General features: G+C 47.9%; 1 protein-coding gene across 3 annotated transcripts in view; it reads right to left on the bottom strand.

Annotated features, from left to right (window-relative positions):
* MMP24 (matrix metallopeptidase 24) overlaps positions 1-25,809 on the bottom strand; it is a 47,292-nt gene extending 21,483 nt beyond the window's left edge. For 2 of the 3 annotated variants that reach the window (XM_051633491.1, XM_051633490.1), the window contains exons 1-4: positions 25,707-25,809; positions 23,305-23,453; positions 17,396-17,509; positions 14,789-15,093 (exon numbers count right to left, since the gene is read on the bottom strand). In XM_051633491.1, coding sequence (XP_051489451.1) covers positions 14,789-15,093; positions 17,396-17,509; positions 23,305-23,453; positions 25,707-25,805 — 667 coding nt within the window. In that variant the 5' untranslated portion in view covers positions 25,806-25,809. Of the gene's footprint in view, positions 1-14,788; positions 15,094-17,395; positions 17,510-23,293; positions 23,454-25,706 lie in introns of those variants that run through there. The other variant, XM_051633492.1, reaches the window with a different exon arrangement.
* Positions 25,810-27,604: the final 1,795 nt, after the last annotated feature.

Below are 27,604 nucleotides of genomic sequence, written 5' to 3' on the forward strand. Positions count from 1 at the left end.
AGAGCCCTGGGACAGGCTGCCCAGGGGGGCTGTGGGGTCTCCTCTCAAGACATTCCAAACCCATCTGGATGTGCTCCTATGGGATCTGCTGTAGGTGACCCTGCTCTGGCAGGAGGTTGGACTAGATCAGGTTCCTTCCAACCCTGACCACTCTGTGACTCTGTGAATCTACTTTTCAACCACCTCCCCCGAGACCAAGTAACAAGACTTATACTGGGAGTAGAGCAGCCACCCGAGTGAAGAAGGAACAGACAACCCTTGCCTTGGATTTGCAGGGAAAGCTCCCAAGAGAAATCAAACCATTTTTCGCTTGTTTGCATCATCTGTACAAAATAATCAGGTCTGATCAAAGACCTGCCTGAGCTTCCTCCTTCCTAGTCCTCAGGGGGCCTCCAAAATATCACCATAAAGCATCAGAGAGAGGATGACCCTGTAAAGCTGGGAACAGCTTTGTAAACTGCTTCACTGAATGAAATCATTTGACCTGCTATGCTAAAACATTAAGAAACACAGTTAATTTAGCTTTAAAGTTGCTGATGTGCTTCCCTTACCCAAACAATGTTATCACCAGAAGAAGCTGTAACAGAGGACACCCCTGTAACAAAAGGAAAGCACTGCCTGGTACCAGGATCCCAGAGCAGGTGAGGACACTGCTCACCTGACACACAGTTTAAAGCTCTGTCCTCCCCACACACCCCCCAGACACACAACACACACCACCTGAAACTTACTTCTTGGCTGAATTTTCTTCATCAAAAGTGATCTAAATTTGTGTTGAGAATAAACCTCCTGCTAGCTGATGTGCTCCCTGCCCAGCTAACTTAAGACAAATTGCAACATAATCAAACATCCAAACTAGCTCTTTGGTTAAGCACTCTCAGGTGGGTGATCATCCACTGCCTTCCCCTGCAGAGGTGAGGAACACATTTTATTGGAACAACACAGAGAACTCTGCAGTCACAGATAAACTCTTTCATGTATGAGCTTCCTTCCAGTCACACACCCCATCACTTCCTTCATTTTCAACTTCAGCTGGAAAAACAGCTCTTCAGTCAGGTAACACACATCTTGAGAAAGGTTTCCCTGTGGCACTGCCAGCACATGCCTTCTGGTGCAGTCTCATTCCTTTTAATAGTGAAAACCCAGATCAAAACCTTTTCTTTATTTGGCTAAATAACTCAGTGCACAGCAGAGTACCCAGTTGCTGCAGGGCAGCAAAACCACTCATTGAAATGCTCATCAGGTGACAGTGACAGGTCACATTCTGGCAATGCTGGGATATCAGCTCTTAGCCCTGAGCACCCCAGCTGTGTCTACAGCTGGGAGGAGTGCAGGTGGACTCTACAGAGCACCTTGCACAGTGGAGTGTAAACCCAGGACAGAGCTGCTGAGAAAACAGAGGTAGGAACAGTATCTGATTAAAAAACTAGAAAATCCAACTGTGAATCCCTACATCATAGGAGTTTTATGCTTCAGGAACTGTATCATTCTGCTAACACACACTGCACTTTACTCAGATGGAATTAAAAAGACATATGAAGGTTAAATTTTGGAATTTTATTCAAGTCAGAATGATACTGAAGAAGTCAGCTGACTGGTAGTGACAATAGCATGCCTAGGGTGATTACAGAAAAGATGGCATGAACTAAACATGCTTCAGATGCACTAAGATGGTCCCTTCCACTCCAACAGCCAATTGTTTTCCAAGCACAACTTAAAGAAGCTTTAGGGCTCCTCTAAGCTATGCCTTGGTTCTTGCATCTTCAGACCTGGCAGGTCTGAACTGCCAAGCAGAAGAACATGGGATTTGTCTGTACTTCTCCTTTCACCTCCACAACATGCTCTGCCCAGGGAAAGCTCTTCAATCTTCTGAAGATCCTGAAGAACTGGTGATACTGCTCTTCCATTTGTTTGCACCAGATGAGATGTGGAAAGCAGCTTTTCTATCTAGAAAGGAAGAAAATATATGTTAAAAAGAAACAGAAGTTGCACCTTGTTCATAAACTGCTATTGTTATAAATACAGCAACGAATATTGTTCATCTTAAGGACTTAAGGAAAACTCTTGAGAGTGTCTTTGAACAATTTCACTGGAGAAATGGCACTGATGTGCAGTCTTAGCAGAAGTTGTACCACAGCCAGGTGAAAGTGATCTCCAGGAGATCAAGTGACTGCAGAAGGACAAAGAACTTCATGATGTCACCAATCATCATGAAACCCAGGGCATTGGCCTTGCTGTCCCCAGCAGGCAGCACCCTAGGACTGTCAGCTGTGTCACAGACCTGGCCAATGCTGCAACCTGGGCTGTGCCTTACATGGCACAGATGGCACTATCAGGACATGTCCTGCAGAAATTCACAGGAAGAACCAAATATCTATGTGGAATGGGGAGACCAAAGCTGCCTGAGTGATGTGGAGGCAAGAGTGGGCAGCCAGAGAGAGAGGGGAGGTTGTGACTGCTGCAGCTGGCTCAGCAGCCTGACATTCAATGCAATCAGAGTGTTCTGCTGAAAAATCTTCCCCTATCTTTCCCATGTGCCTCTTAATTCAAGAAGCATTTTGATAGCTCAGAATTACCAACCCCAAAATGAAAACTCTTATTTGCCTGTATTAGAAAATTGTTCCCTAATTTGCTACACTAGATGGTAAAGAAAAATAATCCTAAAAAAATGGGCAATGTAGGTATGGCTTTCATTCCATCAGCCTTGAAAAGAAGCTGTGCTGGTGGTTTGTTTTTTTTTGAAGTATTTAAATACAGCAGAGTCTACAGACAGAATTTAGTACTTGACCCAGCTGTGGAACAACCAGGAAATAACAAAAAAAAAAAAATAATAATTTGGAACAGGTCAAAGTCCCACTGAGCAGGTCCTGGCACAGGCAGTGTGGGTACAAACCAGTCTGTGTTTTCTACCTAGGACAGGAGACTGTTGTCCCCTGAGGAGGTTCCTGATGGGGCTGTGAAGCCTGAGTACGACTGAGAAGGAAGAGAACTGGGATGTAAGAGCCATTGCCCTCTCAAAATGGTAGGTTTGGGTTGAGAAGGCAGTACTAGTTAAACTGTCTTCAAATCTTGGGCTTTTCTTCAGAAACAGGAGAGAGGAAGAAAAAAGTAGTTTCAACAACTCCCTAATTTGCCACTTGGTAGTTAAGTCAAAATCCAGAGTATTGGGTGTCACCTCAGTGCTGATGCTGCAATCCACCTCTGACTGCAGTGACCAGCAAACTCTTCTCAAGAATTAATCTATTTTCCTTTTTTTTTTTTTCCTCTTTCTGAACTCCCCTTCTTTTACTCCTCTCCCCTTCAGCAAGTGCAATTAGGTCACTGCTGTGTTTTGGCTCACTTCACATCACCTGTTCCTGCTTTATAAGAAGGCAGCAAAAAGAGACTTTTTGGCTCACCTTGATCCTCAAAAGCCCTGCCATTTTCACAGTTGTTGTTTGTTTTTTTTCCTTTTTAAGGGAATGACACAACATTTTGCTCCCTACTGGTTCCTTCCTAAGAATCTCAGAGTATCCCATTCCCTGTGGAAAGAAGTAAAATATTTTCCTGTGATTATACAGAAATGAATAGCATTCCAAATACCTACATAACTGTATTCATACTCTGTGTATCAAACAATTACTGACAAAAGGAACAGATAATCAGAGTCATAGAATGGTGAAGGCTGGAAGGGACCTTAAAGATCATCAGTTTCCAACCTTCCTGCTATGTGGAAGGACACCTCAATTTTCTCACTGTGCACAACAAGTGTATTTACAAGCCCACTGTTTTGAAGGCAGAACTTGCAGGTGATCCTTATCAATAAATTTCAGGTGTAATAAAGAACTGGCACTGTCAATAGAGCAGAGCTTGCAAACCCAGAGTGCAGCACACCCCCCCTGTAATGTCACCCCTGTGGCTGTACAGTGACAACACAGACAACAAAACAAAGCTCTACTTACAGAGATGCTGTCCAGTGGTGAAGAAGAAAAGTCTGAAGATGGAAGTCTTCTATGTGTGCTGGTGGGCTCTCTCTCTCCACTTCATTTTTGTAAAAAATTAATTTACAAGTTCTCTATTTATAGCCCTCTGTCTTTTGGATTGACAGGACAGGGATGTAATTCTCAATACGTTGCTGACTTCAGCTGCCTGACTAGATTTCCTTTTACTGTGGCAGGCTGTCCTGAGCCCCTGTGTCTGCAGGGGCTGTCCTGAGCCCCTGTGTCTGCAGGCTTGCTCAAATTTGGCTCCGTATTAGCATGTGATTTTAGAGAATTCTGGCTTATGGGAACTATTCCCCCTGAGCAGTTACAGGATGAAACCCATGTTTAGCAGGTATGTTTTAGAGCCTAAATACTGAACTGGTTGTCTTCAATGAACAAAAGTACTGACCAACAGCATGATCTGGTGAAGTATCCTAAAAAGGCCTGATAGAAGACATCAAAATTTGAATATAATTTACACCCCACTTGACTTCCAACATCTATATGCAAGTCTTTCAGATAACAGGTCTTCTGCATTGAAGGACACGTGGGTAACTTCAAAGCAGCTCTGATGCTCGTTTTCAGCAATAGTGTCAGAAGGCTGAAAAATAAGGATGGGTTCAAAATGCCATTTGTTAGAACAAAACTCTTTGGATGTGGAGATGTTCTGTACCTGAGAAATCAGAGAAAGAAAATTTAACAAGTGTTTAACAACAGCCAAACAGCACAAAGCTCAAACGTGCCCTGTGTCGGGAGCACACGCCCTCTCTGTCAACCTGCTCATTATATTGATACTTTGCAGGGTGTCTTTGCTGGCCTCAGCATTTCCACAGAAAAGGAACACGAAAAAAAGGTGGAAAAAAAGTAAGAAAGAAATGAGACAGCAAGCAAGGCAAAACACAGAGGAAACAGGAATGGATCGAGGATAAAAGACGACCAAGTCCTGGCAATATGCTGGGTGGCAGTTCAGGGGTTTAGGGGAGCTGTATCTTCTTTTTCAGCAAGCATGGCCTGGACCTGTGCCAGCCAGGGAAGTGTGGTGCAAGTAGATAGTAGAGGCAACCTAGGCAAGTGGGTACCAACACAAATCTCAAGGGAAAAAACCCAAAAAACAAGTAACTGGATGCTCTTCATTCCTCTTAGTCCCCTCCCTCCACTTCAAGTATCACAACTGAAATCAATCAAATAGGATAAAGGACATTTAGTTGACACTGTTTCCAAAGAGACTGGAAACAATTGGAAGTCTCTGACAAGTAAGAACTGTCTGACCAGATTAAAAAAAAAAAAAAGCCAAACCAATTTTTATATACTGCTTAAGACAAAGGGATCTGTTACTTAATGTATCCTAACATACATTCAATGTTTATATGATTATTCTAGTTAATGATTACATAAACCTTGAGTGTCCTTGCATCTAGAAACAAGAAGCAACAATAAGAGGTGGTGCTTCAAAAGCATCAAACCTTTGGCAAAAATATTGCCAGTTACCACTTCATACACCTGTGAGCATCACCAGTCCTTCCTGAGGAGCCTCAATATTAAAAGACTCCGGTTTTCAGAAGGGAATTCGATGATAGAAACAAGAATTTGATGAGCTGAATCCGTAGTCACAGCTCACTTGCTGTGAAAAGGAACTGCAAGTTGCTGAACTCAACTCTGGCTGCTTGGCTATGCTAGAGAATCAAGGAAACATTTTGACTGAAAGGCCTGTTTGGAGGTCACCAAGTTCAACCTTCTGCTTCCAGCAGGGCTAATCTCAAAAGCACATCAGGTTGCTCCGGGCACCATCCAGCCACATTTTGGAAGTCTCAGAGGACAGGGCCTCCACAGCCTCTCCAGGGGCAGCCTCCAAAGCGTAACCACTCTGTGCATGAGGAACTGCTTTCCTTATGCCCAGGTGGGGTTTTCTGTGTTGCAGCTTGTGCCCCTTGCCTTTTGTTCCTTTCTCACTCCACAAAGAGTGTGGTTCTGTCCTGTCTCTAATATGTCCTCAGGTGGAAGATTGCTATTAGATGCTTCCTCCCCACCCTCCTCTTCCTCACTAGGCTGAACAAGCCCAGTTCCCCTCATTTCTCCTTGCTCCAAACCCTTATCACCTCAGGGCTCTTGCACTGGACTCTTCCCAGTCTGCAGACACCTTTCATGTACTGGGGGCCCCAAACATCACACTCCATTCTTGTTAAACTCAAATCACTGGTTTCAACCATGCACCAGTAGCAAAAGTGCAGCTGGCTTTGCAAAAAGATCCAGCTAAGGAACTAGAAAAGCTTTCTGGATGAAAACAGCATCAAAGGGCAGGAAGAAAAAAAAGGCAAGGAGAACAGTGGGCAGAGAGTACTAACTAGGTCTGAAGAAATAAAACTCTACCCAGAATGTAGATAAACACCAGTTCTGCTGTGACTTTATGATCAAGATGTGCATCTTGCAGCTGACAGGGCAGCAGCACTTTTTCCTGCCCCAGCCATTTCTACCTACTCTTTCATCTGGGCCCAAGAACAGCTCTAAGGGAAAACAGATCCAGAGAAAATAAGAAAAAATAACATTTGGCTACATCCCTCCCCTTGCCTGGTTCACACTGTGGCCACTTCAGTCCTCCCCTGGTCCAAAGGGGAAGGGAGAGAAAGAGGTGCTGGGAAAAACATGAGATTGATGGGGGAAGCTTCTGCATAGTCCCTCTTGCAGGAGTTCAAACTGAGCAGAGAACTAAAGCACTGACTGGAGACCTACAGCACTGGGCTGCAAACCAAGTTCTAGAAGCTGAGAAGAAGAAGTGTGGTTCTTGAATTCTGCTTCTCATTTAAGGTCAACCTATTCAGGGCTTTGAAAGACACTCATTCCTTCCAGATCCAGGAATCAGAACAAGCAAAAGCCACACACCTACTCCTTGAGACAGTCTGTAAAAGAACCTGTTCTAGCTAGACACAGTCCATGAAGCCTAACAACATTGCTCAGTAACTGCATTTTTAGAGCAGGTCCATATCTCTAATGGCTTTGAGGGTATTTGTGACAAGTGAACAAACAAAAGTACTCAAGTACTCAAGGCAACAAGCACCAGAAGCATGGGACATCACCCTTAAGACACCTAAGATGGACCAAATGAATAAAGGCAAGGGTCAGTGATCTAAATCAGACAGGCTCCAAGCAGAGGCACTGCTGTGGCAGAAAGTCTGTAGATGCCTGGGCAATTTGGAGGACTTGAGTACTCACAGCAAGAGTACCAGGACATTCAAGGTCCAGCTCAAATTAATTTGGCACATGTGGTCTCTTAACAAGGACAGCCCAAGCTGTGACAGGACAGTGGTTCTCTCAAAGCTTGGCCAAATGCCTGTGTTTGTGCAGCTCAATTCCACTGTAAATGTACAGGTCAGAGACAAGATCCCATCTTTAAGAACTGGGAAACAAACGTCAAAAGAATCAAGAAGCTTTGTAATATTAATACTGTGAGGACAGAAAACAGTAAATCTCCAGTGAAGACACCACTTGGAACACACTGACCAGCAGATTAAACGTCAGCTCAAAGCTAAGACTTCCCCCCCAATAGGCACACCAGGCTCTCATGCTCACTGTCTCTCCTTCAAAATTACCTGCTCAAAGCTTTCTCCTTGAGATCCTTGCTGAACATTCATATTTGCCAGCTTAGACAGTATTTGACTGTCCTGAAAAACCTGCTCAGGTTCCTAAACATATGGGATGGCCAGATGGTGGCCTCAGGAGTGCTCGCTCTGTTGTACAGGGAGATGCCCCCTGAAACAATGCTTGTCCTTGTGGTGGAATCGTAGAGAAAAATCCCTCCAGATCCTCTCCTCTGTGGCTATTAGAAGCCTTCCCAGAAGGTGGTTGAGGCCCTTTCCCTCCAGAACTTCTGCAGAAGCTCCAGCACTGATTTGGCTCTGAAAGCAACCCTTGAGATCTCATCTCCTGTAGTGGTTCTGGTGGTGTCTTGCACTCTTTTTGGTTGGCCTTTCTTCAGCAGCCCCAAACAAGAAGCTTTCCAAAGAAGCCTCTGAAGGAACCCACCAGGATCTATGGGGAACTGTTTGCTGTAATAGTTACATATTTGTTTGCTTGCTGTTATCAAAGCTCAGCATTTCTCGTCAGCATCCGAAGAGCAGCCCAGCAGTAACCCCCCCTGTACAACAGGAACTTGGATAGAGGGGTGAAGCTGTACAGGGTGGGAGAGCACCTGGAAGCGAGGACACTGAAAGATGAATCCTGTGAACTGCAGAATGATCAACCTTGATGTGAAGCTGAGTTACCCTATAGTCTCTATGGGAATCACTTGTCAGCTGTGGCTGTTTCCTGAAGAGCTGGAGTGGCAGCCCCCAGGCCCACTCCCACTCCCACTCCCAAAGCCACACAACAAGCAGATGACAGGGGAGTCTGAGAGCTCAGCTCTGGGCATGCTGGAAGAAAAAAATGCTGCTCATTCCTGGAAGGGCATAGATACCTCAGTACTCATCTTGTTCCAGCAAATGTCTTCCCTAAATCAATCCTGCTCCACTTTAATCCTCCTCCCACTGCTTCAGAGCATTTCCTGACCAGCATGGTGCTGGTACATGGGATCTGGATTGCACAGGAAGACTGCCCCTCTGTGCACTGCTCTGGTGCCCTCAGCACAAGAAAGATACAGACCTGTTGGAGAGGGTCCAGAGAAGGGCCACTAAGATGATCAAAGGCCTAGAGCACCTCTGCTATGAAAACAGACTGAGAGAGTTGGGGTGTTCAGCCTGGAGAAGAGAAGGCTCCAGGGAGACCCTAGAGCACCTTCCAGTGCCTGAAGGGGCTCCAGGAAAGCTGGGGAGGGGCTTTTCATCAGAGCAGATAGTGATAAAATAAGGGCTGATGGTTTTAAACTGAGAGAGGGGAGATTTAGCTTAGATATTAGGAAGAAATTATTCACTATAAGCGTGGTGAGGAACAGGAATGGGTTGCCCAGGGAGGTTGTTGATGTCCCATCCCTGGAGGTTTTGAAGGCCAGGTTGGATGAGGTTTTGTGTGACCTGGTCTAGTGGGAGGGTTCCCTGCTCATGGCAGAGGGGTTGGAACTTGATGATCTTTAAGGTTCCTTCCAACCTTAATGATTCTATGACTGACAGCAGGTACCACCATTGCAGACAGGACAGCCCCAGCAGTGGCAGTTCTGGTCACCTACCCCACAGCAAGAGCAAGACACAGGCACTGCTATTTGTAGTGATGGTGACAGAGAAAGTGCTGTCACTGCCAACAGAGGAATACAGCTACTAAGCACACACAAGCACATCTACATTGCTACAGAGCTAACATCTGCAGGGGCTGGCAGGCACCAGATATTTAGTGGTACAGTCTTGACAACATGCACCACAGCAATGGTCTTTCACTATTAAAAGACCATGAAGATGATTTGCCTGGGATTATTCCTGACACTATTTGCAATGTTAAACTGGAGATTAAAATTTAGTTCCTGTAATTAACCCCAGGCAATGCCACAGACTGGGGGAAGAGTGGCTGGAAAGTTGCCCAGCAGGATAGGACCTGCGGGTGTTTCTTGACACCTGTCTGAACACGAGCCAGCAGTGTGCACAGATGGCCAAGGAGGCCACCAGCATCCTGGCTTGTATTGGGAATAGCGTGGCCAGCAGGAGCAGGGCAGGGATCATCCCCCTGTGCTGGGCACTGGGGAGGGGGCACCTGGAGTCCTGGGGTCAGTTCTGGGCCCCTCAGGACAAGAAGGACATGGAGGGGCTGGAGTGTGTCCAGAGAAGGGCAGTGGAGCTGGGGAGGGGGCTGGAGCACAAGTCCTAAGAGAAGAGGCTGAGGGAACTGGGGATGTTCAGTTTGGAGGAGGCTGAGGTGAGACCTATCTGCTCTCTGCAACTGCCTGAGAGGAGGTTGGAATGAGGCAGGCATTGGCCTCTTCTCCCAAGCAAATATCAACAGGACCAGAGGAAATGGCCTCAGGTTGTGCCAGGGGAGGTTTAGCTTGGATATCAAGAAGAATTTCTATCCTGAAAGAGTGGTCAGGCACTGGAAAAGGCTGCCCAGGGAGGTGGTGGAGTCCCCATCCCTGGAGGTATTTAAAAACTGTGTAGAAGAGGCAGTTCAGGACATGGTCTGGTGGGCTTTTTCTGTTTTTTGTTTTTGTTTTTTTTTTGGGAGGGGGGAAGGGATGGGTTGGACATGGTGATCTTAGAGGTCTTTTCCAACTGTGACAATTCTGTGATTCTGTAACCTGGATTAAAAAAAATGTTGGAGTTGTCAGAAGGGTGTAAGAGCAGTCATGTGTAACGGGGATATTTAAACTGACAGAACTCACTTTCAGCCCCTCAGGATTCCTTCACAACCCACTGTTGGAGATACACACTTATAGAATGATTATTTTCATATAAAGGCTAGGAAATACTTCATTTGGCCAGTTAATAAAGGATTTCATGCAGCACCTCTGTGCTTGAGCCAAGTTAGGCAAGATACGGAGGCAGCCAAGGCAGAGAGATCCCAGCATGGCCAGGGCTGTTTTCCCTCTTCCAGGCAGAGGCTTTGCTGCCTGCAGTGAGCAACGTCTGTCAGTGGCTGTGGGACTTGAGATGGGCAGTTTAAAGTCTGCTTGGCTCTTTCCACAGCACAGTGCAAGTAAAAAAAAGCCCAAGACTTGGAGAAAGTAGAGCAAAGTCACCTTTGGCATCCCTCCTGGTAACACAAGCCCTTGGGTACTGAGAGTGCCTGCACAGTGTGTGACTCAGTGGCCAAACACTGTGTCCCAGCAGCCAAGAGGGGCCACTTGGCCTGCCAGCAGCTGCACCCAAGGTACTGCTAAAAGACAATGACTGCAGAAGCAGCTTCAATTGCCTCCAAGTGTCCACACATCCAAGTCTAACAAGCCTGTTGCTACAGGTCTGGATATGCTAAAGGCCAAGAGCTGCTTTCACGCCTGCGGAGAGCACCTTCCAGGAAAAACTCAAGATAAGTGCCCTCAACTGGGGTTGCATAGTTGTGTGCATGACATTTCTCTAAATGTAAAACCACACTCCTCTCTCAGCTGCATCCTGTTTGCCATCTCACTTCTCTAATTTGCCTGGATCCTTCCAAATTCCAATATTCTGCTTCATGCTTCTAGCTGCGCCCATTGACATTCTCCTCTAGAAACCGAGCAAACGAATTCTATACCCCGTGATCCTAGTTAATAAGAATGGCTCCAGGAATTCAACCTCCAACCTGGTTTTGCACATCCCCATCTTAATATTATCTCAACTAATTTTCCACAGCTTGCTTCTGGGAACATCAGAGAGGCAGTACAATTAAGGTGCTAAATCAGCAGTCGTGACCTGAAAGCACAGTGCTGCTCAGCGAGAGGAACTGTGTGCCTGGCTGGAACTGCAACTAATATCCAGGGGGAAGGAAACTCTGCATTCACTAGCCTGTGCAGGATCATTCTTCACAGAAGAAGGTAGAAGTGTTGGTGCATGTGCCCCCATTATCACAGCCTCAGAGAGACCAACAACAGCATCACAGCTTTTATGATTATACTAATCATTTTAAGGGACACGGTAACAGTCACGCTGTCCACAAGGGACAAAGTCAGTACAAAAAAGATCACACAAATTGATCATGTGTATATAAATCCCAACTATCACTAGCTGGTGTGATAGAATTGCTAACGAACCCCAGCAGGTTCCCACAAGGTATCCTTACAAGATGGGAGCTTTCCCCAACAGGATGTATCACCTTCTCCAGGTACACACCAGAGATGGCTGCTGGCACTGAGAGATCTATTCTAATCATCTTTCATTTTTCCTGACTCTGTGTGACATATCTTGCTGTATCCATACAGTCTGCACTGCTAGGGAAGACCCCACACAGTTCTTCTGCAAGGTGGCAGCTGCATCCAAACATGGGTTTACTGAAACTCTTCAGGTGCCACAACACAGCAAGACCAATGAAGACCAAAAGAAAGCAAAGCTTCGGATCATACTGGTTTGTAACAAAACCATATGGACTAAACAGATCAGTCAAACATTCTGAGGACCTATGGTACCAGTTTCAAAATCCTGCTCTGTTGACCAGAGATTTGTGGCAATCGTTTGACAATTGTTGCAAGGTTAAGAAAGTTTTGAGGCAGATTGTCTCATTTTTTTCCTTCAACTAATTCAAGTTTGTGTCAGGAACAAAATGTTTTACATGGTGATACTTTGCAGGTTGACAAAGACACTATGGTCATTTTGTGGCTGTTTTAAGATTTCTATAATCAGAGTGGATGCTGGATGGTGGAAACAGTTGGGTTTTTGTACCTGAATCTAGGAGAGCATTGCTACTGATCTACTGGTAGGGTATCTCTGATGTTTCACTGAGAGACTTCTTCAGTTCCAGACTGAACAAGCCCATTGCCACAAAATACATATCACAAGAACAAGCAAGACCACATCTGAAGAAATACTACTTGTTAAAAAGACAACATTACCCTTGCTAACATCTTATTTCCAATGAATAAAAGGCAGTGAACTGATCACAGTGCAAGAAACCTCTGACAAGAAGAAACTCTGTAAGACCTGCTAACAGCATTTCAAGCAAAACACCTCAGAGGTGAGAGCCCAGAGATCCAATTACAACAAATCGTGAAACAGAAAGAAAAATCCTCTTTTAAAAGCCTGGATCATCCTGTGAGGAGACAGGACATTTTCACACTTGCATACCAAGGCTCAGAACCCAGATAAAACCAAATTCCTCACATTTAACACATTTAAAACTCTCTGACTACAGGCTTACCCCCACCACCCTCCCCATGTCACTACCCCACCCTTCTCAGCATCCCCACTTATTTAAAGAGTTTTCAAATAATGATGGACCCAGTGTGTGCAGCATGGTTATCAGAACACAAGCACACAACTGACATTTATCCTCTGGAATGGAAATCTCAACTCTTCTAGCAGTTTCCACACTCAAAGGGCATGTGAGCCCCTCAAATACCAGTTACATGCACTTTGAGGACACTACTCATGACAGTCACACCAGAGAAATATCTCATGATTTCACAACAGCCACATGGACACTAAGAAACAGCTTTTACTAAAAAAGAGACCTTATACTCATTGTATACATTGCTCTCAAATACCATTCTGAAAACTTTACCAAAAAAAGCTTCCAAAAAAAGTGATAATCTATGTTAGAACATCCTACTCAGTGGAAATTTTTCCCCAAGGCCACCCCTGCTCCCAACCTTGCTAAGCGTATCACCAAAAGGAAGCTTTTTGTGCAGAATAACAGAAAAGAAAAAACAACAACAAAAAACAAGCACAGTTTTTCAAAACCTCCCCTCCCACCTTCCTGTAAGGACCATCTATCCCAGGTCTCACACATGGGCTTACCTGGGACATCACAGACAGCACACAAGCCACCCCCACACTGAGCTGAGATCAAGTAACTACAAAGACCATACTGAACTTCCACAGACCACTGAGAGCACCAACACAATAAACTGCTGCAAAAGCAGCTCCCACAAGGTCATCACTCAGCCTCTGATTGTCAGTCCTGATCCTCAAGGGAAACCTAGAAACTGCCCTGCAGCCACAAACCTAAGAATAAAATCCCATCACATTTCAAAATGCCAAGACTGTGCTTCTCTGCCACGATGTAACCTCCCACACTCACCACCCCACAGGCTACAATCTCTCTCTGTCTCTGCCCACATCTAATCTAGTCATTTAAACATGCCAGGAAAAATTACTTCCCTTTCCCTGAGAAGACAAGTATGGTATCATTGCTGCTTTCCTCCAAATTAGCATTCCCACACTGAACCTGCCAGCTCCATTTCCTTCTACAGATGACCTGACAGACACCAACTCAAATTCAAATGAGGGATTTCCCCAATTTGCACTCCATTCTGAAAGGAAGCTGTCACTTTTAGGCCAGGCCTGAAGGTGACTTTCATGCCTAAAAGCTTCTCTCCTTTTTAAACTACACTGTTTGGTCCTAATGGAAGACACTACCCTCACATATGCCCTTCGACCTCATGGCCACAACAACACCTCTGTGTTTTTATACAGTTTAAAAATCAATCCATAGTTACATTCCAAGTAAACTTCTAATCCTTACAAAATGTTTCAAAATGTGATTTTGAATCCCTAAAGTTTTAAAGACACATTCTCCTTCCCAAATCACTAAGACTGTGAATATTGGGAGTGATATTTTATGAGGCCAGTGTAAAATTCAGTTTTTCAATGTAAACTTTCTGCCAGTCATCATTATCCTCAATCAAAGGTTTGAAAATAGATGAGAGAGTGCTCATTGCCATTAGAGAGTAAAATAAAGCCAGAAAAGAAGCAGAAACTCTTCATTGCTTAGTATCACAAAACCAGTTGTCCTCATCATCAGTCTTAACAATCAGCCAGCCCCAGCCCCTGATGGGAGGAATCATGACCACAGACTGTGGAAAACAAATATGGATCAAAACAACTTGACGTGCAAGTGTCTCCACTTGCTCAACCTTCTGTTCATTATTACAACTAACTCCAACTGCCCTTGTTGAGTATTCCAGGAGATAGAGAGTTCAGACTTCAAGACTCTCTTGTTCACCTTTTCCCTGCCAGAGCTGTGGTTCCTGTAGCAGCAATGGTCCAAACCTTGAGAGATGCCAACACACTTCTGGTCACTCCTCAACGTTCACACGTGCAGAAAGGCATGCAGAGCCACTAACTTGCTAATATAACTATTTACCCATTTAAAGATATGTTTTAGAAAACATCTGAGCCATTGTATGGGAGACAATAGGTCCACTAACCAAACACTTCCTAGCTGAAAGCTTGCCAGTGTGTCTACATTCAGCTTCTCCTTGTTTGAAAAATGACCTGTGCTCTTACCATCATGATTGGAATTTCCCAGGGTCCATGGCTCATCTGAATCAAAGTGAGTATCTCCTCCTATTCCTGGTCCAGGAAAGTAGGCATGAGCTAGGAATCCACCTTCTCCATCAAACGGAGAACTGTCTCCATGGAAACCAGAAGCAAAAAATATCATAATGTCTGCCTCCTTTCTGTCATTTTTAATTTCATGGTATGGGACTTCTTCAAAGGTAAGTGGTGTCACTCTCTGCCAAACATCAAATGCCTGACGAATGGCTCTCCTCGTGTCAGTCTCTCCAACCTTGGGGGTATAGTTGTGTACACTGTGTGAATGAGACAAAAGGGTGGTTTAATTTGTAGAAAGCATTCAAGATTTCTTATTATCATTCCAATCCAGAGCCACAGCTACACAGCTTCCATTTCCAAAGGGTCTTCACTTTTACTTTTAGCATGCAAAGGTTTGCTGTTAAAAATAAAGATAGCAGCAAAAGGACAGCCTGATGTGAAGTTGACATTTATTGACAAGAATTTTCCCAATACTTTGGCTGATCTTGCATTGCTTCCTAAGAACCTGAGAACCTTTCAAATCCTGGTGCAGACAGCTAAGTAACTTAGTTTAAAAATGTCAGTTACTTCAGATCTGAGGTTGTTTAGCTCCCATCTTACCAAGATGCTAAGTAAAGGAGGCTGAGAGGAGACCTTGCTCTCTATAGCTGCCTGAAAGGAGGTTGTAGTGAGCTGGGGGATGGTCTCTTCTCCCAAATAACAAGCAAGAGGATGACAGGAAATGGGCTCAAGTTGTGCCAGGGGAGGTTTAGATTGGATATTAGTATAAATTCCTGTACTGGAACAGGCTGCCCAGGGAGGTGGTTGAGTCTCCATCCCTGGAGGGGTTTAAGAGATGCAGAGATGTGGTGCTGAGGGACATGGTTTAGACATCGGATTTGGTAGAGTTGGGTCAATTTTAGAGTGAGTTTGTGGTTGGACTTGATGGTCTTAAAGGTCTTTTCTTTTTGAGAAACAAACCTTTCAGTAAACTATACGACCTAACTTACATGAACAGCTTCATTCTCAGGACTACTCAAAACACTTCAGAGCTCATAGGAGTGATAGACCTGCCAGTTTGGTGCAACCCAGTCCATGGCAGAGTTTATGAGGTGGGAAAAAACATTTAACTGCCCATGAATTTCCCATAATTGTAAACTTTAGCTTAAGAAGTGCTGTTGGTGGGGAGGTTTTTGTGTGTGCATATAGTAGACTCAAGCCCTGTTGAACTTGCCTTGGGGAATATGAAATACCTGTGTTATGGAAACAACTTCCAGTCTTTAAAGAAAATGGCTCAATTTAATATGATGATTACAGGTGAAAGACACTGTAATCCATTCAGTGGTAAAACAAGACACCTGTCACTGAATGGCACACTACAGATACTGAAATTGCAAAGTTAAACACCTACTTGTTTAACAATGGCAGAAGTGAAGCCATCTGCCAGCCTGCTTCCTGTGGCTATGCATGTGCTTAAGATGTGGTTTATTTATACAATTGTCTATCAGTTTTCCCTAAGACCCACAAAAGGTTAGAAGCAGGATCTGACACTCAGATCTTCACAAACAGGTGTCTCTTTACCATTTGAGTTAAAGGATTACTGGTGGAAGCCCTAACTAGTCCCTAGAACTAGTCCCTCCTCCCAGTCTCTGCAGTCCCTCACTGTTACTTAAGAATCTTCCTCCTCCTTCTCAGAGCTCTGGGCAGGAAAAACACTGTCCCAGCCCCTGATCCTCTTTCCCTTCACACCATCACATCTCTTCCTACACATTCTGGCATCTTCCCCATGCTGGTCACTCATATTTCTCCCTCTTCACCACAGATTTCTTCTCTGTGTTAGCCTTGCTCACCCACATCTTCTCCTTAATTCCTAATTTTTACTCCTCTGTAATCTCCTTTACCTCTCCAAAAAAATTAAAAGGTTAAACTTTCAACTAGAGAGGGGGTTCCTTTTATTCTGACATGCCACTCTTTTCAGAAACTGCCCCTGGCATCACTCTGCAAGTGTCTTTCAAAAGCTAAGGGCCTAAACAACTAAAACAAAACACATCTCTGTCACTTCATCACACTTACTTGATCCCTGCAACCCGCTTCAGCACATTGCCTCAGCAGGCCTACCCTGGACCAAAGCAAAATCCTACTACATAAGCAAAAGTAAAACATCTGTAAAAAGCATTCAGTAAAATGTTGCAAATCATTAGAGGGAGAAAGCATCACCCCTTTAGACAACGATGTTCCTTCTGCTTTAATGGGTAAAGAGGACACATGATCCAGAGGCTAGAGCCTCAGATTACTAAGGGAATAGAAAGGGGCTTGCTAGGATTTTCCTGTCAAAATTAGACAACGGAAGGCTGGGATTTAATGTGTTTACTGATCAGTTATTCTCTAATTGAGAATAGAGTCTTCAGTTACTCTAGTGCTCTGAAAGTATTTCCCCCTCCACCATCTTCTGAGAATGAAAGCCTCAACTACACATGACAGGGAAAACCCAGTTTTTAAAAGTACTTACAAAATTTGCATTCCAAACAAGTAGAGGACATTTTTTTCCTCAAACAGAAAGGGGCCAGGAGGGGGCTGTACCTGTAGGTTATGTGCTTCTGCCTCCACTTCTGTCCCGTCAGCGCGTACCGCTTTTTCCTCCGGCTGTGCCGCAGGGGGTGATCAGGAACTCCACAGCGAGGCTTCTTCATCCACCTGGGAGGGAAGAAAAAGCAACCTAACAATGAGTTTGGAAAAGAGATTCAAAAGAACCAGTGGGGGCACCAAGAAGGGCTCAGTCTCCCCCCCTCTCGTGTCTGCCCTCTTTGCACAGGGCTGGACATGCCATCCCTGCCACCAATCCACACACCTCAGCTCTCCAGGAAGAATTCATTTTTCCCTTTGGAAACAGACACCAGATCAGGCAGCAGTTATGCCTGACAAGGACTTAATCATGATACTCCCATGAAAGAGACTCAGGTGCAAACTGCATGTGCGCTGGGATCAAACTCTCCCATCACCTCTCTATCCACTCTCCAGTTGTTCAAGTGCTCCTGTGCCAGCAACAAACCCCACGACCCACAGCTCAGCAGACAGGACTGAACAAGTGCAGACATGACCCCCCAGATAATGGCTGAGACTTCCACCTGTATCGACCAGAGCAGATCACTCTGATCTGCAGGTCACAGTCACCACAGTCTGTTAGGTCCTCCCAATAACCCTTGACCCTTTTGATGTCACTCATGATGCAGGAAACTCTTGTCTCTGTGGCCAGGTGAGCTGGAAGAGCAAAGGATGCCAACTCTTGCACCTGTTCTTCTTCTCCTGTTTCTTCTCCTATCAGAGAAGTCAGGTCTCCTCCCCTAACTCTTTACTCTCAGCCTTAACAGATCTTTTGCTTATTTCTTGCACCAGCATGAGGGTGGTAAAACACTAGCACAGGTTGACCAGAGAAGTGGTAAAGTCTCCATCCTTGGAGGTATTCAAAAGCCAACTGGACATGGCCCTGGGCAGCCAGCCCTGTATGTCCCTTTTTGAGCAGGAGGTTGGAGTAGATGGTCTCAAGAGGTCTCATAAATGATTCTCTGACAAGGAGAAACAGACTGTACCCCACAATGCTATCCTGCTTGCTGGTGTGGGCACACTCCAGAGAAGTCATAAGTGGCTTATGAAGGAACAAATCTGCCCATCACTGCACGTAGCAGCAAGGAAAAAAGGAGCTAGGGACAGAAACAGAGGAACTACAGATACTGGTCTCCAAAGGTCTCAGCACAGCCACTCTGTCCCAGCCACATTCTTTAGGATTTTGCAGTGCAGCCCAGGACAGAAGACCTGAGCCCAGGAATAAGACAAGCAGCCTCTAGCTACTGCCTGCCAAGCACACTGGCACTGCCCTCAGCCTCCTGCTTGGGCTGCTGCTGGGGACATTGCCACTGGCATTCCCCAGGCACTTCATTTATGCCTTTGATCCACTTATTCTGATAGCAAAGACAAGTGTCCACACAATGCTGGGCATGGGATGCAGAAACATGTCACTGCTTGGTCACACATGAAGAGAGAAGAGCATCACAGCCAATCCTGGTAGATTTCTCACACAGAACACCAAATTCTCTTCCCTCTCCTCAGCAGGGCTTTCCCCACATTCCCAGCCACCTGGGGAATAACTTTTTACCTCCAAATGCAGACATTCCTCCATCCATTGCAGCCAGCCAGTGGCAAGTAGTCCCCATGTGCCCATTTGCTTGAGCCTAAACAATGCACATCTCATCTGTTAAGAACATTATCCCCACACCTTCAGGGAGGGAGTGTCTTCCCATCACCAGCAGATGGTTTACAAGACTTCCTTTGATGACACGTTTTAAATAAAAACCAGACACTTTGCCTTATACAGCCTCACAAGAACATTCCTCCACAACAGACATTCCTGCTCCCAGTCCAGGCAGCCAAGCAGCTGACCCTTCCTTAGCCCACTTCCTACATATAAAAACTACAGATGCTTCCAAATTTCAGTGCAGTCATCTGTCATCTGCTCCCCACCAGGAACAGAGCACACAAGAGTTGTTCTACATACTGTGCTGTGTTGGAAAGCTAGCACAGACCTTCCCTACTTACATCTTGCACAAATCTAAGCAACCTGTGGAAACCAGATCTGTCTTGCCCACACAACTGCTGCCACCTTCAAAGAAAAGCTGTACATTTAAGGTTTGCTTTTAGAAAAGTCACATTAATTCAACCTCAATACACAGTGTTTTTCCAAGCATCCTTTATCTGTGTTCTTTTTATTGCTCCTACCACTTGGCTAGAAAATGCCAGGCTTACTGTAGCCTGTATTCACCTAGATATTCCCCAAAGAAATTCCAGCCATATGATCCAGTACAGAGGTTTTTGCATAACTACAAACCATAATGTGCATTAGGTGTGCATCTATTGAGCTTCATGAGAACTCAAGTACTCTGAACATCACCATCATCAGGCCCTGGTTACAGTCAGAAAATGACCTCTCTTTTATCATCACTAGGATCATCTAGAAGATAAAAATACCAGCAGCCTGGGCTTTAAGGGCTTCTTGAGCCAAAGCTTCCAAGGCATCAGCACTTGCAGAGCTGCCCTATGCTACACACGACTGCCTAACTCCTCCTCCAACCCCAGTACACTTGGGCCTGTCTGAACCCCCACATTCCACCACAGTTTGTTCCAGAGCTCAGCTACACACTTTCTGAAACAGACCTAGTAAAAAAGCCCAACTACCTTGTTAGAGTGAGCCAGTAACCAAGTTGTCAACAGCCTGTGCTAACGTCAAGCTGAGAATGTTTACCTGGCTCAGTTCCCTGATCCAACTTACTTCCCTGACATATGGGCCCTAGTCTATCACATGGGACAGGGTACAGGTCTGGCCATCTCTTCTCAGCAGGGCAGATCCATGGCAAAATAATCTTGCTGCTTTTCATCTTCAGCCAAGCTTTTTGACAGCCTCTCCCTACTGAGCAGTGTGGATAACCCTGTGTTCCAGGGGCTTTATAAAACACACCACATCAGAAACAACAACAAAACACAATTGCTTGAAGCAGGATTCAGATACTTATGGTTGCTTCCCTGTTTTGTTTTGTTTTTTTTAATGAAGGCACCAATAACACTCAATCATCAAAATTTACACTTGGCACTGTTTACACATGGGCTATTGCACTCCTCCAGCTGCTTGGCATGCTGAAAACAGGTAACTTCAGAAGCAGTGCCATGCAGCTCTTGTCCAGATACAGCTGCTTTCCCCAGTCCAGGCTCCAAGCCCTCCACAAAACTCTCCTAACAGAGGAAGCTGCCACTCTCCATCACCTACTATTGAGCTGGGGGAAGTGGCACCTTTGAACGGGGCTGTTGTGCATCCCAAGGGGAGAGACCTACACAACAGGCTCCAGACAAAGGACAAGACACTTCCAAGACAAGGAAGACTATTTCTTGATTCCCTCCAGGGCCGTGTGATGGATTCTGACAAACACCACAGTTACCACTCCTGTTAGGTGCTGCTGTGCCCTCCCTCCCAGCACGCTCCCAGGACTGTATTACAGTTCCACCCACCAGCTGCAGGCAGACACCAGGTTTGCTGAGGCACTGTCAACTGCAGGGTACAAGGAGGCAGTTTTATGTATTTCCTCCTGCCCTCCTTACAGGAAACTCCACATCCTCAACCTGCTACCTCAAGACAGCTCCTCTGCTGAACAGATCCCCACCCCACCACTGCCCTTCGGGTACCAGTAAGAAACACCAGTGGTGGTGTTCCATCCACCAGTGTGCCTGTGTGGCAGCTTTCACACACTTGGGGACCACTCTTGGAGGACAGAACAAGTTTGGGATTTGAGGCACATGGGAAAGGAGATTAAAAACTTTAGGCTCCCATAATAAGCATAAACAGAATTTCTTGCAAAGAAACCACAGAAAAGAATAACTTTCCGCTCTGATTCTAAAGTCACCTCAAAGGACAAAGCTTATGACACTGACAAAAGTGACAGAAAAATTAATAATTACCATCTCAAAACTTGTAACACAGACTGAAACAACAGCCTAGCAAACAGCTGAAGAACTCGGGGCTCTCAGACCCAACCTGCCTTGCCAGCACTCCTCCTTTTGCTCTGTGTCCTCGACCAGATCTGAGGAAGTGACAGCCCACCAAGGTCCAGCCAGACATGCCCCTCCAACTCCAAATACAGGCTCAAAATTAGCACCTCTTTTTCCTGTAATGTAATGTGTAGGTAGGTACTCCTGCTCCACCTGGCCACACAACATTTGGACCCACCAGCTGAGGACAGATGGAGGTAGAGCAGCTGAACATGCCTGCAAGGCACACCTGCCTTTGGCTGCAGCTGAGGGTTCCAGCCTTTGGAGACTTGAGTTCCAGAAGAGGGAACCATCTGCATTTTCTATCCATCAGCCTTTGGGTGCTCATGCACCAACCAAACTCCAGCCATCTACAAACTCAGTAAACTGTGGGCAACACCTTCCTTTCCTCCACAAAAATACTTCTAATTACTAAAGCAGGGACACCCACGTGCTGTTTGCTCCCTTCCAGTAACCCTTAGGGCAGCAGCAGCAGCTCCCTCAAGTTTCAGACTAGCACCCCAAGATCACAGCCCCTTCTTCCCCCACACCTTTCCAACTCAGCATCCCAACTGCACATGCACAACCTTGCTCTCTGCTCTGCCTCAGCACTCACTTATAAACAGTCTTACTGATGGCAGAGAGATCTCACATGGAAAATTCCCACCTTTAAAAAGGATTTAGTTTTCAACTCATTTGAAAAGCAAACAAACAGGATTTTTTCTATCCCTCAATGGAGAACAAAGGGATTTTCCTGTGAGCTAAAAGAGGCAATGTTACATGCACTGGAGAGGCACTCCCAATCCAGGATGATCCTTTCCTGCCCAATTCACTAGTTTATTCTGTTTCTCCCTCTTCCTACAGTCTGGAAGGCATGCAACCAAGCCTCTCTGCTCTTCACACGGTTTGGCTACTTTGCACCCCCTTCTTTTGTGCTGCTGTGCCCCTTCTGCCAACTGAATGCCATAACAGGAGGGATGAAGAACCATGCAGAGCACTCTAAAAGGGTCTGTTAATGCAATATGGGAAGGTCAAGGCAAAACTCTCAGGCAGGGCCCAAGCAAGGTCTATTATTTGTGCCGCCTTCTGTTGCTCACCATGAGATGCTCCCTTCCCCAAGAAAACATTAACAAGACCTCCCCTGCATTCTGCTTTCATCAAAAGGTGCTCTCCCAGTCCAGACCGAGAGCAGACAGATTCAGCCAATACAGGGCATCCAGGCACTCAGACAACAGGAATCCAGACAGCAACAAACACCACGTCCATGCCACACTTCACAGTCCACACCAAAGAGCAGAGTAAAGGCAACAGCCTTCAAAGAACAAAGTCCCTCCAGCCTAGGTGATTCAGCCCAATGCTTTTTTTTGCTATCAAGACACTGATCACTAATAACAAATAACTCATTGTCAACCCACAGCCCAGAACATCTAATGTCCAACAGATGGCAACAAGTAGTCTTGACAATCATCACCAGACTACAACTCACTTCAGTGCCTCTCCAAATACAGCATCTATTGAGATCCACAACTCCAATCAATGAAGAAATACATTAGAAGTCATTTCTGGAGCCAGATGATCACCTCAATCCAGACAGAGATGGAAATAAACAAACCCTTGTAGGTTCTCTGCTTTCAGAAGCTCACAGGATTCACGCCTTGCCTGTGCACCAGCCATGGGGACCTATGTACCCAGAATGACACTAAACAAGAGCTTCTCCTCACACTAGCAAATGGTACCGTTGGCAAAAGAGCAGGTGAAGTTGTCCACTTTTGTCAGGGACACCTTTTCACAAGCCAGACTCCTCTGGCTGAGTCAGTCAAAACTATCCCTTTCAAGGACTTCTGGTCGCTGGAATAATTACCCAGGTGAGATGACAACACGTTAAGAAAGGGAAAGACAAAATTAGCCTACGTTAGTCTTACTCAAGAGTTGTCTGGTCCAAAACTCCTGTCACTGGGATCCCATAAAACTGCTGCATAGAGGCAACTGCAGACTGCACAGCTTTTCCCGACTGCAAGGCTGATGTGTGGCTGTCAGATGGAAGTAAGTAGCCATAAGTTTTTAACCAACCCTGAAAAAGAAAGAAACAGATGGTAAAATGCCACGGTAAGTGTTCAACTTAACAGATCAGAACAATTTCCTCAAAAAAGTGACAAACGAGCCCCAAAAAATTCAACCACTGCTCTTTTTTTTGGTTGGGTGAGTGTAGTGATAGGAGAAGGGGTGATGGTTTTAAACTGAAAGAGGGGACATTTAGGTTAGACATCAGGAAGAAATTCTTCACCACAAGGGCAGGAAGGCACTGGAACAGGTTGCCCAGGGAGTTTGTGGCTGCTCCCTCCCTGGAGGTGTTTTCAAGGCCAGGTTGGATGAGGCTTCTGCAGCCTGGTCTGGCAGGAGGTGTCCCTGCTCATAGCAGGGGGATTGGAACCTGATGATCTTAAAGGTCCCTTCCAACCTTCACCAATCTGTGATTCTGTGATAATGTGATAATATCATCTGATCCCAGGGAATGGCAAAAGACCCACTTTAATCACCTGTCCTGACAGGACAACACAGACCTGCCAATTGAAAAAAGGCCACCATCCCTACTGAGTAACTGGAACAGGCACCAGAAATACCCAAGCACCTCTGTCCTTGTTCCAGAGACCTCCTGTCACCTTGTCATCACAAGATTTCCCAGTCCCCCCCACAGCAGGCTCCCAGGAACCCACTGCCCACCCCCTACAGCTGCCTCTGGGACCAGCACTCTGACCAAGCAGCTTCACAAGCCTGTGCCATCCCTGCACACACAGGTTCAGCTTCACACCGACACCAAACGCAGGAACATTTCTTCCAAAAAAACCAACCAACCAAAAAAAAAAAACACCCCACACTCAGAAAGTTTGCAGGGACTCAGGCTAGATGGAATTTTCCTCTACTAACAGCAGGTATCTAGCAAATTGTCAAAACAGGAAAACAGCCAACTCTTCTCAAGGAGCTTTGTCCCTTTTCCCTGCCTCCCCCAAAAAATGCAGCTTCAGATAAAACCACACGTCAAACTTGTCAAAATGCTCAAGACAGCTTTTTCAAACATTAATTCAGGATTACTTTTTTTTTTCCCTGCCTTCTCTTCCCCCTCCCTTGTTTTGATACCACAAGAAAAAGGTATATTATTAATTCACCATGAAGTGCAAATGGCAGTAAAACCTGAATGAGGACTTGCCTTCAGAAACTCTTCATCACGCCCCCCCCTGCACACACCTCTGCTTCTTCTGGCCAATATTTCAGCCCTCCACTTCAATACCTAGACCAGGATTACTAGGAGACTGACAAACACCCTGTAAGCTTTCTGCAACCAGGAGGACAATCCATCTGACCCACAGGACACCTCCTCACCACAAGCACTGGCCGTTAACCCCTGGGAGCAGGGGGAGAGGAGAGGCACATCTTCACACAGCACAACAGTGGGGAAGGGGCTCAAGTCAGGAGGAGCACAAGAAGGAGAACAACCCCCACGTCTTTAAGGCAACAAGAAGACACCAGAATCCATTGTGAAGAGAGAAAAGCCCAGCCTTGCTTCCAAAGCAAGGGACGAGACAGCACCTGGGCCAGGCATGTTGAAGTGCCCCACAAGTTTTAGGAGGAGCAGCTGAGGGAGCTGGGGGTGTCCAGCCTGGAGACCAGGAGGGGAGGGGAGACCTGCTGGCTCTGCAGCTGCCTGGGAGGAGGTTGGAGTGAGGGAGGGCTGGTCTCTTCTCCCAGGGAAAGAAGAACAGGACAAGAGGAGATGGCCTCAACTTGTGCCAAGGGAGGCTGAGATTGGGTAACAGGAAACATTTCTTGCCCAAAAGGGCTGTCAGGCCCTGGCCCCGGCTGCCCGGGGTGTCACGGTCCCGGGGGGGGTTTGAAAGCCGCACGGACACGGCTCAGCACAGCGCCGGGGAGAGCGGGCTGCACGCTGCATGACCTCAGAGGTCTTTTCCAGGCAGAACAACCCCACGCCTCTACACTGCCCCAGAGCGCTGTTCAACACAGACCTCACCCACGGCCCGGGACGAAGCCCCGCTACGAAACGGCCCGGAGACCGGACGCCGGCTGCCTCGGCCCCCGGTGCCGCGGACCCCGGGACCCCCGGCCTGAGCGACACGCGCCGTCCTTGAGCGGGAAGGGCAGCCCCGAGCGGGGCTCCCCGCCCGCAGCCCCGTCCGTCCCCGCCGGGCCCGGCAGCGGGGGAGGCAGCCGCGTCCTGCCCGCTCTGCCCGCCCGGCCGACCCAGCGCACAGCCCGGCCCCGCGCTTCTCCGGGAACCCCCGGCACCCCCCGGCCCCGCTCCCCGCCCTACCCGGCCGGCGCTGGTGTCGGCGGCGGCGCGGAGCAGCGCGCACAGCAGCGGCAGCAGCGAGCCCGGCGCGGGCAGGCCCCGCCGCCGCCCCGGCGCCATGGCGGGCTCGGCAGGCTGGGCAGCGCCGCGGCTGCGCGGGGAGCCCGGAACCGCCCGCCCGGCAGCGACGCCCCTTCCTGCGGGCCGGGCCGGGCCGGGCCGGGCTGGGCTGCCCCGCCGAGGAGCGCGGCCCTGGGGGAGGAGGGCTCCCCGGCCCCGGGGATACAGTAGGGCCGCGGTCTTTCTGCGGCGGGGACGTGCCCTCCCGAGGGTCCCTTCCTGCCTGCCCAGCCTGCCCGCCCTTCTCCTCGCCCCGCAGCCCGAGGGTCCCTCCCTGCCCGCCCTTCTCGCCCCGCAGCCCGAGGGTCCCTCCCTGCCCGCCCTTCTCGCTCCGCAGCCCGGGGGTCCCTCCCTGCCTGCCCGCCCTTCTCGCCCCGCAGCCCGGGGGTCCCTCCCTGCCTGCCCGCCCTTCTCGCCCCGCAGCCCGGGGGTCCCAGCGCGCCCGCGGCAGCCGCGGGGCCGGAGGCGGCTTCGCGCACCTCCCGAGGGGCTGAGGGGCCGGGAGACGCCGGGGCCGAGAGGAGGGGACGAGCTGCTGGGACGTGTGCCCAGGGGGGAGGCGATGGGGGAGAGAGACCCGCGGGCTTTCTCACGCCCCGCGCGGCTCCCTCCTCTGACCCGCCGCGCGGAGCGGGTGCCTGGTGGCCAAGGGTGGGAGGAGGCGGGGGAGGGCAGCGCTGGCCGGGCTCCCGGGGCCTGAAGGAGCAGCCGGCAACCTGTGCTTGCAGCCCTACGTGGCTTTAACCAGGGGCGTTTTGGTGCGGGGGTGATGCTGTGCCGCCAGCTGAATCCCTTGCTCTGACACTGGCTTAGCCGCACTAACCTGAGAGCTTGAGTTTGGAGCTGCCGGGGAGGGAACCTGGGAGCAGGGTGCCCGCAGCCAGCCTGGCAGGCGGGGGGGGTTGGCTGGAGCATCTGGGCAGCGCACCGGGCATCGGTGCGGGGGGGACGGGCGGGGAGCTGGAGCGGTCACCGCGCTGCCAGTCCCAGGCCGGGAGCGGCTGCTGCTTCTCCCCCGATCCCACCCTGGGGAAACAGCGAGGGCACGCGGTTGTAGAAAGGCAAGACTGGGATGTCATCGTTTTGCCAGAGCAGCTTTATGAAGACGCTCTGCTGCATCAGCAGCCGGTGCTGCCTGGAGGTGCCAGCAGCTCCGCCCGCAGCTGCTGAGCCAGCAGCCCCTGCCCTCCCGCAGGAGCTCAGGGGAGCTCTGCCCGGGCAAGGCAGCAGAGCTCCCTGCGCCTCCCCGCTGCTGCTGGGGCCAGGCCTGTTGCTTTGTGCCCGAGGAGAGCTCAGGCTGCCATGTCTGCCAAGGACACAGCTCTGGCTGCCATTCCTGCCCTCAGCCTGGCTGGAGCAACCCACCTTCTGCCCTGCCACTGGAGCTTGGTCAGACCACCCCGTTCACCATCACGCTGCATCGCTGTGGGCAGTGGAGCACTTGCAGTGCTTCTTGCGTACAAGTAGAACAGAACTGAATTTGGAATGGAATGGAATCTTTTCCACTGGAAGGGTCCTACAACCACCCACCCAACCCAAAGCAAATGCAAAGAGAGCTTGGGGCTGAAAAACACCAACACATCTCTTTATTTACAGAAAAAAAATCGTTCAGTAGAACAAATTACAAAGCTTCCTCTTCCGATGTCAGGAAGCTACCAGCTGTCTCTGCTACTCCAGCCTTGCAAGGTCACTCTCAATGCTCTTCTTAGTTTCCTTCTTTTCTTTCCTGTCCCGTCCTGCATTGGACCACGTTCCGTTTGGGTGAGAGCACGTGTGTGCCCAAGGGGGCTGCGAGGGTG

This window comes from Apus apus, chromosome 15, assembly GCF_020740795.1.
Source record: "Apus apus isolate bApuApu2 chromosome 15, bApuApu2.pri.cur, whole genome shotgun sequence".
In the NCBI taxonomy this organism is placed as follows: Eukaryota; Metazoa; Chordata; class Aves; order Apodiformes; family Apodidae; genus Apus; species Apus apus.